Source organism: Branchiostoma lanceolatum, chromosome 5 (assembly GCF_035083965.1).
Source record: "Branchiostoma lanceolatum isolate klBraLanc5 chromosome 5, klBraLanc5.hap2, whole genome shotgun sequence".
NCBI lineage: Eukaryota > Metazoa > Chordata > Leptocardii > Amphioxiformes > Branchiostomatidae > Branchiostoma > Branchiostoma lanceolatum.
In genome coordinates this window covers 5,114,260-5,131,697 of record NC_089726.1, presented here as the reverse complement: position 1 = coordinate 5,131,697, position 17,438 = coordinate 5,114,260, and the positions used below count along the sequence as shown (strand labels likewise).

Below are 17,438 nucleotides of genomic sequence, written 5' to 3'. Positions count from 1 at the left end.
AGATGCAAGGATCATGCCTTTTTCAGAAGATCGAAAACGTCTTCTGACTACCTGGCCTCTCCTTACGTCTGCTTGGTGAATGCCTAAAAACACTCTGTCAGACAGACTATTGAAATCCAAACGAGACAAATTCACTTTGCAATGATTAAATAAATGACGTTAAATATCAACAAACATTTTCAGGTCATACGTTCATAACAGAAAATGATCGAGTAACGTCTCTATTGTTGTTCGGAGTTAACAAATAGTTTAATGGTCTTTCACGTGGAGGGCCTTTCTAGTTGGCGCCCTCGAATGGTCTTAGTCGGAGTCCCACCCTTTTCATGTTGACGATAGATTGTACGAAATCCTATCCCCGCTTTTAATCAACAACTTGTATACCTGCTTTTGTGTTTGGGCTTTTCTGCTGCTGCCCCACCGAGAGAAGTAACCAAATACGAGGCGGCCTACATGTGTATATAATTCCCTCCACCCGGCATTTGCATTTCAATGGAACAGTCCGCGTGTCACTATGGCGACGCAGACGCCGCCGCCATCGGTGTCGCCTGGTGACCGGACCCTACCAACGCACCCTTCCCGGTGGAGGTGCTCTCAAATTGTAACATCCATCATTTCATACGTAAATCGAACTAATCTTCCTTAATGCAATGCTTAAGTATGGCTGCAATATACAGCTAATAGGATTTCGTAATCGGCAGTTTTACCGACAACACAAAGTGTATTGTGTAAGAAGTATTTCCAAACTCCCCCTTCTTTCCCATGTTGGTTGGTCCCGTCAGTAAGTGCCGGGTTGCAGGGCTAAACAGGTGGTCGGGTGTACTTCTCCCTGCACTAGTAGGTAATTGACCTGAGTAGCACATACAGGTGACCGACTACCGTTGTGGTAACAAACTAAGAAAAATTCCCTGCTGCTGGTAACGTCTACACAACGACTTGAAGATACACGACAGGTGTGAAGAAACGTTCAAGACAACTGTCAGGACAGGTGTGCCGGCGGCCAGGTAACAGGTACGTGTTTAGATTGAGTAGAGGGGGGTGGATTGCATGAACATTGGACCCACTGATAGTGGCTGTCACAAACAAATTGAATGGAAAATCGTTAGGAAAGACGACGATTTTCTGTAAATTTTCTAAAAAAAGCCGCGTGCATCAGCAAAAATAGAGAGTATGACAATAACAACATCGCTGTGTGCTAAATGAAATTACACCTGTACTACTAGGGATTTACTGAACCATTTCTTTTAAACTGAATTAGCAGTCAAATAGAGCAACGCCAAAATTAGTCTAGACTATTACATAGGAAACCTCCAGAAAGCAAAGCAAAATCATTTACCCCCACCGTAGCTATTTGTTCAGTATTTTGTATTCCGGCTCGTTCCTTTACAAACGTACCCGCGTGTATTTGTGATGGCGACTCCTACAATAACAACACCAGACAATGTGCATGGAGTTGACTCAATCTCACATCTCCATAAGAAAACGAACACAACAGAACAGTTGCTGTGTTGTTAAGATACTTGTCGCAGTTGTGCTTCCCTCTGGTAAATTTACGTCTGGTAGTAAAGTGCAGCAGATGTGTTGCCACGTTACTAAACCGTTCACCGTAGTACACTGATCTTTTGATGGGGAAAGGTTGAAAAAGTGCAGATTTAGATTGGCAGATACGGCTTACAAATGAGGCATTTTCATCCTTGGTTACACACACACACCTAGAGTTAATATAGTAGGATAGACTTGCAAATTTTATACGGCTAACTGGTTCTGGTGTCCTTTCACAAAATCTAAACCTTAAAAGTTTAACGACCTTATTTGTCGCTGGTGCGCGTTCTGTTTCTAAATCTCAGCTGCTGTATAGCGTGTGAACAAGCCATTCTTGTAGCTCGCTTGTTTAATCTCAACCCAACCTCGTTGAACTTTTATCATTTTCACAACAAACATGGCTGACATGTGAACGTGGGTTCGCATACACATTAGACGTTGGCAAACATTGCAGGGACCGCACAGCAGAACCCTTGTGTTTAAATGCTTAATGATACGGTCTGTACTGAATCGTCTGCTACATTCAGTTGAATTTTGATCAAATGTCATACGTTTTTTTGGAAGAGAGTCCGAAATGTCTCCTAGTTTCTGTGGACTGTTCATGAAATGTTATACGTTTTTAAATGTTTTGGAAGAGAGTCTAAGTCGTCTACTACTTCCTGTTCAAATTTCATTAGATATATAATTTCATCGATACGTTTTAATGTGCACGGTATTGGAAAGGAGCTCGAATTGTCTACTTTTTTTCTGTTCAATTTTGATAAGATATTATATGAAGAGAGCATTCATGTTGGAATCATTGGGACGGACAAACATTGTCTGCTCGTTTGTTTAACACCGTTGGTCTGTATAATTGATTGGTACAACTCAATAGGATAGAAATTGTAAGCCCCGTGTTCTATAATTATTCATAATCATATAATTGCAGTAATTATAGTATCCCCATACGTGTAATTACAGAACGCCGCTGTACATATAGCCACGTTAACGATGATCATCTTACTGCAATCAAATTGTGGAAAATACTCGAAGAGTTGTCCCATGCTTTTTTCACATAACAGTTTTCTAAGCTCAAATGCATTGTGGCAAATGATTTGATACCCCAGGGTTTTCCACAGTATAGTCTAACTCAGTCCTACTGCTTAGTGGCAAATAATTGAATACATGTGTCGGGTAACAATACTTCCAAGTTTCAATGTATGGTGGCGAATAATTGAAACGTTTTACTAAGTTTTTTAAGGTCTTAGCAAAAGCCGCTTTCTTCTTTTCAATACAACTTCAAGCTTTATACCTGCATATTATATAACGTTACACATCCTTTGTCGAGTAGAAAAGTACAAAAATACCAATGAAAGAAGGATTTCTCCCTATTAATTTCAGTCACTAACACAGAAGCGTGACCACTGTGCCATGCCATTCCTAAGTGCTCTGGAATGTTGTGGTTAGGGGCTATTATTACACTCATTAATATTGCAAGCCCTCTATTTGTACCTGCCAGCGTCTGTCTCCGCGCTTTTGTGTCATCGTGCGTCCAACACTGTCAACCTTTTCATCTCTATTTAGTCTTAAAGTGTGAGGATATTTTTGGGTGGGTTAAATGCCAGCATACAGTATATACAGGCGGACTGTTGTGGAAACTAGCGCTAGACATTGTGGTCTCTGTTGTGTTAGAATGTATAAACATGTTGTCTGAGGTCAAAATTAAGCGCACTGTCCTTTAATTGAAGACGTAATTATATACGATACAGGAGACCCAAGTTCAACTAGAATTGCCGGTTTAGTGCCACAAAAATTATACATATAATGTTAGGCCGGGTATCAGACAATACTAGAGCAGGTGCAACACATAAATCATAGAGAGAATATCGGTGCATTTACAAGCGAACAATACATAGACGTATACATATATATCATCCAACTCGATGTATATAAAGAGCAATAATTTCCCTGATGTATTACCTATTGGCTTGTAAGCCATGAAATTGTATTTCTAATGAATTTGTATTGTAGATAGAATTCGTGATGTCATATAGTTGCAAAGCAGCAAAATGTTACATTATTTGTACACTCCCTCGTTGTCTGAGTTGGATTTTGAAATAAATATAACTGTTCGGTTTATGAGCCAAAGATCTTGCAATACGTTGATAAAAAAGGTGCTTCCCGTTGCATTTAATAGTAAACTCACAAAAAAAAGAAACGTCGCGCAGAAAGGGTCGATAAGAGCCTATCATAGCAGTTTGCAACTGCTATGAACGGTTTAGAGAGGCTCTCGAATTGCTAAGTAAGACTGACTTTGATCTTGAAGCCTTGTTTGAGTTAAGAAAGAAATATTGGTCATTAAAACATCGGTTACAAAAAGGAAATAACGTAAAGGTTTACTGTTAAAGTGTTTCCCGACATACTGGACTGTAAATCAAGTAAAGTGTGTACTTCTCTCGGTAGGTGCCGTACTAATTGGCAGTTACAGTCCCCGTGAGACTTCGGTTGCCTTGGAACGCGGGAGTTGATAAACAAAATAAATCTACTAGCAACGGTTTAAAACTCCCATCCCAGCAACGAATCGTAGATACAATAGTGAGGGCGCCAAGAGTTACTTGAAAGTAGTCGATGAGATTTATCTTAAGTTCCGAGCAAATCAATGTGTTCATTTTTATGTGTACAAACGTGGCTGGTGTGTTACGCCGAAAGGCGGTTGTACCAGCTATACAAATACAGATACAGAAACACTGTCATTCTGATAGAATGCAGCACCGAGGTATTTGTGTTTTGTAAAGTCAATCAATAGCTCTTGCATGTTGTACTGTCTTTTTATGAGGCTTCATTGAAAAACGTACTGATAGATCTGGGCCATGTTGAACCCCTGTGTCATCACAAAAAGACACCTTTGGCCCGGAACATTTCAGTAACCTTTGGTCATTCAGGAACTGATAATTACCTACCAGTGGCTGACATCATAACCAAACCACAAGAATCAAGCAATAAATACTAGTAACTCCGTACCGACATGTTAGGTCTCATGAAAATATGAAATTAAGTGATGGAAAGGTCCTGGATAGTTTTATCGTCACAATCAAACGATAAATGTAAAAAAAACAAACAGTACAGTGCCCTTTATGAATCCGTATATGCTTATTAGTTGTCACATTGACTCTTTATCCTAGCTACTCTATCGGAAATATGCACTGTTGGCTGTTTGCTGTCTCAGCTCCGAGATAATTAGACCAGCTGGACCATGTACCCAATTCAACAGTCATGATAATTTACCTTGATTGAAAGAGAAAAGGTGCAGTTGGACGACTCAAAGTTTTCCTACACATCTTTGTGAATATGGTTATTTTGGTGTGCAAATCTCGTACTAGGTTTGTTGTACAAAACTTGTTGCGCTATTTGAATGTTTGCGCCGTCATCCCCCTACTGACTAGGTAAACAGACCTGTCCATACCTGCTGTAATGTTTACCAACCTAACAGTCTGTTATCAACGCGTTAACTGATTAAAAACATTGGTTCTGTGTGCGTGTGTCGGGAGGGGTGTGGTGGTTTTTACATTGCTGCGTTTTGTTGGTCAACCGTTGGCTTCGACTTTTCACCAAGGTAATGGCCGTGACAAAACCCCGCGCGTTGCCCCAAGCTGTGCTGATGACGCCACTATCAGACGATAAATTCGTAGCAACCAACACTTTTATCTATTCCTCAGGTATTGACGTGTCAGAGTAGATTAACATAAAATCGACAACTAAATTATACATATTTTCTTTCTTCGACCTATTTTTTGTCTATGTCATTCCAAAACACAGTATTTTGTGAGTCGCTTTCCCACTCTGGTGGTTACTAAGTCAAACTTATACCTGTCATAGCCCAACATAGTAACCATTACGGCCCATTTAGTCTGAATGCGCGGCTAACGTTACGGTCACGGTACGTCACGACAGATCGGGTTTTAAACATTCAGCTGAGAGGAACCAGAACCACCTGTAAGTTGAACTGGGGACTAAATTGGTCTCCGCGCATTCGAGATCTTTTAAGAAATGTGATGTAACGTTACAAATTGTCCTGTATGATAAAAGAACCAGAATAGTAGCATTTCCATCCATATTGTGGCTTGAACATATCTTACCCAAGTTTTAGTTAGGTTCGTTGTCGAGTTTTATTCGACGCTATGTTAATTACGCTTGTATCGCCGAAAGGAGGGGCATTCAAACTTATTTCTAAGAGCTGCCAGTCCCGACTTAATTAGGGATACAGAAATATGCCTTGTGTGCTGGACCCGGTTATAACCGGGGTAGGGTATTCCCCAGAACAAAACAGCTTTGCGTGCGTGTAGCGCGCGAAGCCGGGAAGTTAGGGGAGTTAGCGCTGCCGGGTGTTTCGCGGGTTTCGTGAGGGAGGTCAGGGTTCAAACATTTTTGATTTTTACTTGGCTAAAAAACCTGGCAGCTTAAGGGTTAAAAACAATTTCATAACTCCAGGCATTACAAGTGCAAATAATGACCATTATGGCATATTTGGCAAGGGTACCATCAATCTATCACAGCGAAACGCTTCGTATTATTAATATTATTATTTTTCGGCAAGACAATGCTGTTCTTGTGGCGTGTTCGACCCAGATAACAGAGTAAAGTAGAGACTGAAATGTCATAGTAACGTCTCCGGGCTGTTGGGTGTGAATGCGCGGCTATGGTTACGCTACGTCACGTTAGATTGAGTTCAACATACAAGTGAGCGGAAGCTGAACGAACACACAGCACACAGGGACCGATTTGTATAATAGGTCTTTTATTCAAGTTTCAACGACTAGCCAACCAGTTAATCAACTAGTCAGTAATTGTTATGTGATACCTCTATTGTCAATACTGTTCGAAGTTTGGTGGGAAAATAGCTACGCTGACGTCACTATCAAACGGTAAAGCTATCGAAGTGAAGGAAACTAAGACGCGTATTGTTGCTGTCCTACTTTTTTGCTATAATAGTACAAGGACATGATGGTTAGACAACAACCATTCGGTTGAACGAAATTTTCTGTCTGACACATTTGAGAGATAGAAATGACACTAGCAACAATCTTGATAACGTATAAGTTGTAGAACAACAGCACTATACAACCATTTAACATTTATTTTATACCGCATTTTTCATTAAGGTATCTAACTCAAACAAATTCCAAGCTAATAAAATGTTCAGCTAGTGTTGTAGCAGCTACTTGTATTCAGTTGAGCTGCATTTAACACTAGACCGAAGCGCAGCTAACGTTAACAACATCATTCCTCATAATTTTTACCCGTCAGCATTGCTCTCAAATCCAGCCGTTTTCTGTGGCAAGCTGGTAAAAACTGTATAATCTTGTCTACAGGCGGGTCTTACTCTCCAATTTATGGTGCCGGGAAGGAAGCCCCTGAGCCTGGAGGTGGATTCACTGAGCCCGTCATGTGGAGACTGTTTAAAAACCAGCACAGTTAGCGGCGGAACGCCAGTCATGTGTTATTATGGGCAATGTGAAATATCCCGGGTGTTCACTTTCCGTAGAAGAAAGAAACTGAAAAAATATGTAAAAGAAGGACAAGTGATAAATCTGTCTTGTATGTCGTTGAATTGTGGATATTACATTGTCGCCTAATGTTTCACACCCGTAGGTGTAACCGTTAATTGTGCTTTGTCAAAATAATAAATGTCATTGAAAAATGTCAAATTTCAAACTTCAAATAACTGACGACAATTCTATATTCATACCTCGCATAATTAAATATCCAATTTTTTTAAATCGTGTTTTGCAACTTGGAGCCCTTGCATATCCTAAGTGATTTATGTATATTACATGTTTGTCGTAGGAGAAAAAACACCGATCCAACTACATGTGCCTCTTTTCTGTATATATGTGCGCCGCCTGGCGGCCGATATCAGAACTGCGCGTCCACGCCACCTTATTATTATACCCACCGGCTGACCAGCCCCTATGATAATAACACTGCTAGGTACCAGGCCACATAAAAGCCCACTGAGAACTTACCACCACACGTTCTGCTACCCACGTACTCAACATTGTTTGAAACTCCATCTAATTCCTATCGATCGTACAGCCGACCGTACAGACGGTTCGTTTCAGGACAACAAAAGAGACGGCACTTAGCCCAATCTTGCCGCCCAACCATACGCCACTTCGCACGCCCCTTTCTGCACCAATGCATGCTCTCATGCCACAGGTGCATACAGGAAAGCTCAGGTGCCGCCAGAAATGGCCATACACTCGTGCTCGGTTTACTAACGCTATAGGTGACTTAAATCTCAGACGGAAAGAAGTGTGTTTTGAATTTCGTTTAGTTTAATTTTACCCCTAGCTTTCCAATGAGGAGGCGAAAAATTGGAGACCAAACATCTCTTAAGTAGTTCAAACGAATTTACAATCATAAAAGAATGGTGTCTGTAAGTTTTGTGTGTCTTTTGATGTCTCTCAAAACATACGTTTACATATATATGTTTATAAATTCATCGGTCATCAAAATCAATTTTTGGTTGCTCAAAGGTCTCCATTCAGTGAAAAGTGATTGAGCAATATTTATGAGCAATATTTAGGGAAATGAGATTAACTTATTAATTTCTTGAGCTTTAGAGACAGAGAGCATGCGCAAGGAATTTCAGTTATAGGTCAGTCTTTAGGTGAAGATAAGTTGTAAAATAGATAAACATGTATCTGTAACTGAAGACAATCATTGCATGGTATGCGAGGAATCATGATATTAATCATAAAAGAAATCGAAGGCAAGAAATAAGATTTGTTCATTGCAAGTAGAGTATACCCGTGGGTGCTACGAAGCGCCACGGATGTCACTATCCATGACTCATGGAGATTAGCGTGGCGTCATACAGTTTATGGTTTTCCTACACGCAGTGTTATGGTTGTTTAGGGACTAGTGAAACCATCGTGTAATACAGATATAAGTATCATATAACTTTTTCATTTTGCACATAGATAAAGAAAGAGAAATTTCAACAAGACTTTGTGACCAATTGATAGAGACTTCGAGATGACCCGGTTCTGTTTGCAAACTTTCTTGTCTGCTGGTTGACAGGAAATGTTATTGATTTCCAATGCAAATTGATGGCTTGTTTCTAAAGTAATTTTGATCTTTTTAGTATCAGTGTCATATCCAAGACTGGTCAAAACAGCTCGTGTTTTAAAAATTGCCAAACAGTGCCTTCTGAAGTTTAATACCGTAGATAGCCTAGTTACCTCTATGCAAAAATGGAGGCATTGGTTTTATTGTGTCTGTGTGCCAACATTGGGGCATGTTTCGAACCTTGGACCTCTCGGTTCTGGGCGAAGCGTAATACTCTACCGATTGCGCCACACGGTGCCACCACAAAAGGCTAACTCTTATCTATTCTTCCAGATGACCACGCTCTAGACGTTTTGCTGCTAAGGTGACAGACTTATAAGACGTCTCAAGATGCCGTGGCCGCCCACAGCCATGGAGTCTCCTCCCAAGTACCACACGAACCGGAAGGAGAAGGTGACAACCCGGAAGGTTTTACACGGCATCCTCACCAGAACAGGTAAGGGGAGTCGGAGAGGATATGTTTCTGGGTGTACATGGTTGTGACATATAACACCATATCTATTACCGTATAAATAACCCTAGGATAGATGCACTTCGTATTATTTGTATTTTCGAATTCGCTCACATGCTGTCATATCCCGAAAGATATAACAATATATATGAATCGTATTAAAAAATTGTCAGGAACAACGAAATGTCTTCTAAAATAACTTTTAATTAATCGTTTTGCATGAGATTTTACCTGCACATGGTAGTTTTCATCAAAACCGCAAGGTGGCTCTCATGATATCTGATGGCCCTACTTACTACGTACTAACGTTAGTACTAAAAGTAGTAGTAGTACTCAGTTGCCAGGAGCCGTGTACTCTGTCCAATGACTTTTTACAGCCTAATGACTTGTTGCCATCCTCGTTCAGGTACCGCGGCGGTGCGCCAGTTCCTCCTGCGGAACCTGCCCCCTGCGCCGTCCGGCTCGCTGGAGCTGTCCGATGTGCTGATCAGCAAGAAGCCGCTGCTGTCCCGCCTGCTGCACGGCACAGCCGGACAGCCCAAGGCGCTCAGGCCGTACCAGTACAAGATGCTGTTCCCCGCCATGGGCGAGCCTGACATAGGTACACTAGTGAACAACAGCCTAATGATAGGGAGTTTTAAAGCGAATCTAGTAACACTATATCACCTTAACAACACACGTTGAATCGGCGTTAAAAGTTAAGATTATTTGTCCACCTTTCGGTGTATAGGTTGGTGCCCATCTCTGTTTTTTTAATTGTGCAATGGTACAAGCACTAAAGCAGGGAACTAGTTAATTGCCATTGGTGTGTGCTAAGCTGCCCTACTCTTTCTCGAAAGTATTGCCTGTTAAGCAGAGAGAGCAGTGTGTGCCATTTCAAAATTGTTTGGTATGACCCAGCCCAACTCGAATGCTAATAATAATACAATGTATACTCTTTTTATAAAGGGGGAAATGTAGAGGTGCGCGAGCTTTTGACGGTCTCAATATGGCAGTAGCGTAGGCATTTTTGTAGGATTTTTTTTTTCAAGTAGATACTTTCGTTACATAGAGCTAAAATAGGTTTCTCGTGAAGTTTTACTAAATTCGCCATCTTGTTCCGTTTCACAGGATTGTGGGATATCCCCACAATGTACGCACTCATCCGGTACCTCTGTGACGTCAAACCTCCCCACTGGATCGGCTGGGAGCGCTTTCCGGACAAGAACAACACGGAACCGGTACACGACGTCATCCGGATACGTTTTCTGCACCGCGCCATGTTCTCAGAGACCCACGGCCGGATTCCGGAAGACAAGCTCAACTCCTATTGGTCCTGTCTCAAAACGGTCCTTGAGAGACTCGCTAATTATTACGGCAAGAGTTTCTCGGATGAGGTTCTGTTCGGGATACAGAGTCTGAGCAGACCGACCAGTACGGTGGTGAGCAGTACTCGGTCCTCCGTACCTTTCGCACCGAGGAGGCTGCAGTCCCGACCACAATCGGCAGGGGCGCAGTCCAGGACGAAAGGTATAGAAATAGCTTTGTTTTTAAGTACACCATTTTAATGAAATGTGATTGAGTTCTAATGTCGTTTTTAGTAGATTAATGCTAATTGATCTGGTGTCATACAATTTCACGATAACGACTATTTTTTGAAGTAGTATTCATACCGAAAGGAAATGACGTCATACTGAATGTAGTCGCCATGGCGACTTAAGCAACATACTTGAAGAGAACCAGGTGTGACGTGTAAAACAGTGAGGCCAGCTAGGTTAGCACAGACTTCATACAGTAGCCACTACGTGTGTTCACCTATACGTTAGCTGAACAAGGAAACGTTACGTTACAGTACTGACCGGGTGTATGTGTTTGTGTAATCGTGGATTTTAACCCGTGTTTTCTACGCCCCAGGCATAGCCATGAGCAGTGTGATAGGCACGCCCGATCTGCAGACCCCCGGGACTTTAGACGCACGGGAACAGTGAGTACCATACAGATTTCGTTATGATAAATACACAGAAAACAGTTGTTGACGTTTTTAGTCAAGAAATTCCATTAGCCTTTCCAGACATAAGGGTGTTTTACTGACCCTAGTACTGATATAAGCATAGGTCTCCTTTTGAACAGACTATGTTTATTGCAGAGGATTGTGAGCTAGTTGACGGAACCGAATCCCCGTAAAAATCCCCAAGGGTGCGCTAGTTTGACTGGGCGGGAGGAGAACACTCCAGTACCGAGGACTAACTAGAAGCTCCCGATGGTCTGGTAACACGGAGAGACTTGTAGCTCACATAGGGTTTAAACGTGTTGCTACGTATACGCCATTTCCACAAACACACTGTCGAGTTAAGTGGGCATAAGTAGGGCATAGCAATACCCAGTAAGCCCGAGATTGTGTAGATTCTCCCTTTAAAGCTATATGTAGATGTAGGTTTGAACTCTTTGTTATCGCTTGGGGGTGGTCTGATTTACACCGTGTGTTAGTCTGTCGCGAGTGTTGTATGTACACGTAACGAATATACGACCTAGTGTTTTGGGCGCCATAGCCAGTCGAGTGTGGTGAGCTACAGCCGCCATGTTTGTATAGCAGTACCTGAGTACTTTCAGTTACACCCAGTTTAATAATGGGGGTCTGGTTGAATGCGGGGTGTGTATTAGGCACACAATAGTGTCCAAATGCTTCATACGATCCAAATACTACTAGTACAGTATACCTGGTATACGTTGATGACGGTAAAGACATCCAAGTGATAAGATACGCCAAAGAACAGTTACTCACAAGCAACTGGATAAAGCTTGGAAATAGCCGTCTCCTTGACTGTTTCAAAATGTTTTCCTGTTTGAGTAACTGTCACTTGGCGTATACCTGGTATAGAATGAAAAACGTTGGCCTTTTTTAGTTTACCAGTAGCTTTTACAATAATTGTGATTTTCTATGGTGAGGTATCGTCGTTAACGCTCTAGAGGCACGGAGATGGGATGCTTTTTTCCACAGTTCATTAAGAAAACGATGAATAGATTTCGGGTTTGCATAAACTTTAAAGATGTACTCCATCCAAATGTAGCCCTCTAAAACTTTATGCAGCGTACTTTGCGACATGTTAATGTATTGTTTTGTAATCTCCTAGCAGATGCATGGGTTCGGCTCCCTGTTTTACGCCCGTTTTTGTAACATTTTTCCTTCTATTAGTCCAACTTTCTAACTCTTCAGAAGGATAAGCTGAATAATCAAACAGGCGCACTACTGGTACTAGATAGTAAAAAAACGTGTTAACCACTGACACTGAGCCGGATCCTTACATCTGCTTGGAGATTGTTGTTCATGTATGATCTACACTTTCGATCAAATAATAATGTCGCACTCCTCGGGCCCGTGCAATGTCCCCCCTGCTCACCCCTCTCACTCCAGCTCTCTCCCCTCTCCCCTCACAGCTCGTCGTTCCTGGATCTCGTCCGTTCAGGCGACACCGACTTCTCCGTCGGGCAGCTGGACGGGGCCGAGGGGCACTTCGCCTCGGCCCTCCGCGTGGTCCACCGCCGAGACGACGCCGTCTCCCTCACCCAGCAGGCCGCCTGCCTCGAGAAGCTGGGCCTGGTTCACCTGCAGCGCGCGAGGGGCACGCGCCACCCCCGAGACTACAAAACCGCCGTGGCCTTATACAACGCGGCCGTGGCGCGAGGCAAGGAACTACCCGCTCGTGAGCTCATGAACAAGCTCATCCAGTGTTTGGACATGGCGTTGAAGGCTGTAGCTGTAGAGATGGCGGGAGCCAGGACGCAAGGTGCAATAGACAAGCTTACATACTCCGCGGACTTGCCTCACAAAAGGACGGTCCAAAGTCTACGGAACTACGCCATGGAGAGAATGCAGTACTTAGAGAGTAGATACACCTATACAGTCTCATCAGACCAGGACCCCTTCAGATCTCTCGCGGAGAAACAGCGAGGGGAGACCGTCAGGATTTTGTACAGGAAGATGTCGGACACGATCAAGAGAGTCGTGTGTTCCATGGTGCAGGAGTGTGTTACCATACAGGGGAAACCGCCCTGCCCATTCGCAATAGTCGCCTTCGGATCGTTAGCTCGCGAAGAGGCGACCCCGTACACGGACTTAAACCTAGCGGTGCTGCTGCCGGAAAGCTCGGAAGACTCGGACCATCTGAGCTACTTCGGCAAACTTGTCATCCTCTTAGACCTTAAGATGCTGAACTTAGGAGAAACCGTCTTGTCTAGCATTGGAATCAAGACCTTGAACGACGCAGGTTCTTCAAACCCTCTGGACGACTGGTTCTTGGACACTGTGACGAAGCGCGGGTTCTGTCTGGGGCGATGGGAGCTCTCCGGGAGAGAACCGGTCCCAATAACCACGCCCACCCGCCTCGCGCAGTTCCAAATCAAGGAAAGCCGCTGCCATCCAAGCGATTGGACGAAAGTCACGCTCATCGAGGGAGAGCAGGCATTGGTCGATGCGTACGAGGGCAGCTTGAACTCTCACCTTAGTCGCTATAGCAAGTTCGGTAACAAGATTCCCGTGTTGGCCAATGACAAGGCGTGTGAGGAGATCCTCGAACTCTCGCGACGTTTCGGTTCGCCCGTGATCGACACCGACAACGAGACGATGATTCATGACGTGGCCCGCGAGCTGCAGTTCCTCCCTAGCCGCATGGTGTGCGTTCTCGGGCTGTACTACGGCGTGACGTATAAGAACCCGTGGTCTATCGTGGACGAACTGGGCAGGCGCGGGGTGCTGAGGCCGCATGACGTCCATCATCTCAAGGTGGCAGCCAGCATCGGAGCGGAGGTGCGCCTGCGCACACAGTTCGCCGCGGGGGGTAAGAAGGACGCGGTGCGGTCCCTGTCACAGGTGTGCGGGAGAGAGCTCATCTTCAGGTTCTACTTCACCATCTCTCCGCTACAGGTGAGGACTTAACACCGACGTATTCACTCGCATGATGTTAAGTTTCACATCAATTAACAGGATGGTATAGAGCGTTTCACACACTTTTTATGCAAATGAAGCAGACAGGAGCTGACCGCCATGTTGGTGTCCCTGATTAAAGTTTTAAAAAGCATTAATCTGACATTTTCTTCTGTGAGCAGTATACATAGATGTTATAGAGTGGGCTTGAATTCGAAGATCTATAGATTTCCGAAAATGCTTGAGCTACGATTCACTCTAATGCAGATACATGTGTAGCTGCGTCAGCCTCCATGTTGGTGTCCCTACCACGTCACTTAAAAATGCTCAATAGGTTTATAGGAACATAATGTGGATACCGTAATGTTGTAACAGATACAAAGTCAAAGTTGAATCGTAAGGTTCATTTTTAACCATCCAACATGGCGGGCGACTGTTACGTCATAGTAACGTGTGTGCAAACACTATATACATTGTATAACTGATTCCAAATTTGTAACCTACATCTTTTCCCGTTCTCGTTCCCAGGATATGCTGCATAAGTTCGCCCAGGACATGGTCAGCAGGCGGAGGAGCGGGCCCCGGCAGCTGAATCTCTCACGGACAGCGCTGATCGACGACAGTCTGCGCGTGCGCGGAAACATACACTTGAAGCTGTTGGAATATGGAGCCGCAGAACAGGTAACGATGGAGACAGTGAGAGATTGCTATGTGACTTGGAATTTTGTTTGTATTTGATTGTACTGTTGTGTATAGTAAACAGAAAAACAAGCCAAAAAACAACAGAAATAGACCAGGTACAGCTTTCTTGATCATAGGCGAGTGAATAAATCCTATCTGGCATGGCATTTTCGCTAATCAACTCTCGTGAGACGTACAAAATAACCCTTGCAAATGGTTAGCCATAGAATGTGACCCACATCAGTATTATCAGAGCTATTCGTGCAAGCATGCACGGCACTCTCGCCGCGGCACGCGTTTTCAACCTAGCACACCCGAGCCTTCTCGCTTAGTGTGTTGGGTAATAGTGGGACACTGTGCCAATAGTTTGTCTTGGAATACATACAAGTTTTTAATTATGTCTCTGTTTTTCCTCCTGCCACACAGTCGTTTTCTGATATGATTCACGAGAACGTGACCGACGCGGGCGCCATGGTTGACTACGGCCGGACGCTGCTCGGCATCGGAAACTACACCAGCGCCATGTCCTTCTTCGACCGTGCGCTGAGCATGATGGAACTGATGTACGGGGAAGGCCTGATCACTCCCATCGCCATCCGGGCGTTGTATTACTCCGCCGTGGCCGCCTCGGACCTAGGTGACTACGCGGTGTGCATGGCTTACCTGGACAAGGCCCTGAAGATCGCAGGTAAGACTGAAACTTATCTTGTAGATGCTGTAGCTTTTGGAGCTAAGTTGCACGCAAGATTCTATGTGAACGTGAAACGACGAAATGATAATATGTAGATTGTCTAAAAGTTTCAAGTTGAGAGTAAGAAACCAATTTTTATAGTAATACACAGCATTTAAATCACTACATACGACCCTATATGTTTGAGAAAAATTGCCCCTCTTCTGAGTTGTCTTTTTAAGTAAACAGACTTAAGTACACAGAAGTTCACGGCTTTGTTTTCTTGAATCATGAAAAGGATGTCCTAGTCAAGTTTACAATTCTCTAATCTTACGCTTGGAAAAGCCTATAGGCCCGATACCATTTGTAGTAGCTATGCGTATTATCTGAATTGATGAAGAACAAAATCATCTCTGTCCTACAGGAACCTTGTACGGAAAGGACGCCCCACATGTCGACGTCGCCGTCATCCGTCAGCGTCTTGGAGAAGCTCGGGGTAAGACGGGAGACCACTTCGCCGCCATGTCACAGTTCCAGACCTCCTTAGAGATACGCAAGTACCTGCACAGGAACGAAGGGAACCATCCGGCCATCTCTAAACTAATCATCGCGTTAGGAGAGGCTCTAACGAACTGTCAGCAACACGAGAAGGCTGCAGCGTGCTACGAAGAGGCTCTGCGCATGCGGAGAACGTTGCACGGTGTACCGGAGAGCCATCCGTCGGTCGCCGGCGCGCTCAACAACCTGGGGGCGTCCCTACAGTCATCCGGAGAGAGCATACGGGCGATAGAATGTCACGAGGAAGCTCTAAGAATCTACAAACAATTGTACGGAGAAAGGTGTGACCATAGAGCGATAGCGGACACGCTAACGCACCTAGGAGTCGCGCTGTTCGGGGACCAACAGTCGGTGAAGGCGGTGAGAACGCACGAGGAGGCTCTGGAGATGAAGAGGAGGATATTCGGGGAGGAGGCGCAGCAGGAGAGTATATCGGAAACTCTCGGACATCTCGCGAGAACTTACAAGGCGATGGGTGACGAGACCAAGGCGATCGAGTACACGGGACAGGAGTACAGCATGACGCGCGCCGTGTACGGGAAGGCGCACGGCAGTAACACATTCATGACGGATGACAGGAGCAACAGTGTCTCTCCGGACGTGGAGTTCGATCGATAGGGGGCGCTGTAGCACATGTGGTACTTCACGTAGAGTTACAGGGACGACTATGATGAGGCCTAACTAAAAATGGGGATACTAAAAGATGAAAACTGTCAAAACACACGAACTTAGTGCGACAGGCTGCGCTTCAGACAATCACACACTAATCTGGACACAATAACAACGAATATGTGCATATGTCAGGTCGTCTGTTGTATCGAGCAAAAGGTTAAAATTTAACATTTTACGACTTATCAAAATCTGTAGTACAACTCCACACTACATGTGCATAAAGTGTGTCGCAAGAAGTTAACATACTATAAACTTGTTATGTTCAAAATCTTAAATCTAGAAAATTATCACTATTGTTTCATAGACTACTCTTTAGATTGTTTGAATATTGTCACAAATGACAGCTGTACCGCAAACCTCAATACGTATGAGACAATTCAAAGTACATCTTTATGTGCCATGTTGCAGCATCTAGGTCAGTAGGACCGAAATACGGAGTGCTGATACAAAGTTTTGGGCCGGCAGAAAGTGCCAAGTGACTTTTTAATACATGTATGCAGTTTTGGAAATTTCTATTGCTTATAACTGCTTTTGCTGCTCAGTGAATACTATAATTATTAGTTAAATGAAAGTTTGTCTAGTTTGAGTTGATAAGAAAATTTAAGACTAAAACACAGTCCGTAACTTGTAGGAATCGTATTTCGGTGAAATGAATTTGCCATCAAACTGCAATTTTTATCGAATTTGGTGCCACTCAAATGCTAAGGTTGTGTGAACGAGGCGCATGTCAATTAAAGCATTTGAGAGTGAATCATCTTGTGAATGGCAACTGTCTTATTAAGTGTTGTGAATACAGAGATGTAAATCATTGAACAATAACCAGGTAATAAGCATAGCATAACGAATTGGACACAACA

General features: G+C 43.7%; 1 protein-coding gene across 1 annotated transcript; it reads left to right on the top strand.

Annotated features, from left to right (window-relative positions):
• Positions 1-769: 769 nt before the first annotated feature.
• On the top strand, positions 770-17,332 carry LOC136434555 (uncharacterized). Its single transcript, XM_066427420.1, has 9 exons — positions 770-1,008; positions 8,923-9,085; positions 9,507-9,701; positions 10,211-10,609; positions 10,994-11,063; positions 12,515-14,000; positions 14,529-14,681; positions 15,108-15,369; positions 15,776-17,332. Exons 2-9 carry the CDS (start codon positions 8,980-8,982, stop codon positions 16,525-16,527), a joined length of 3,423 nt encoding a protein of 1,140 aa, XP_066283517.1. The 5' UTR covers positions 770-1,008; positions 8,923-8,979; the 3' UTR covers positions 16,528-17,332.
• The last annotated feature ends 106 nt before the right edge of the window (positions 17,333-17,438 follow it).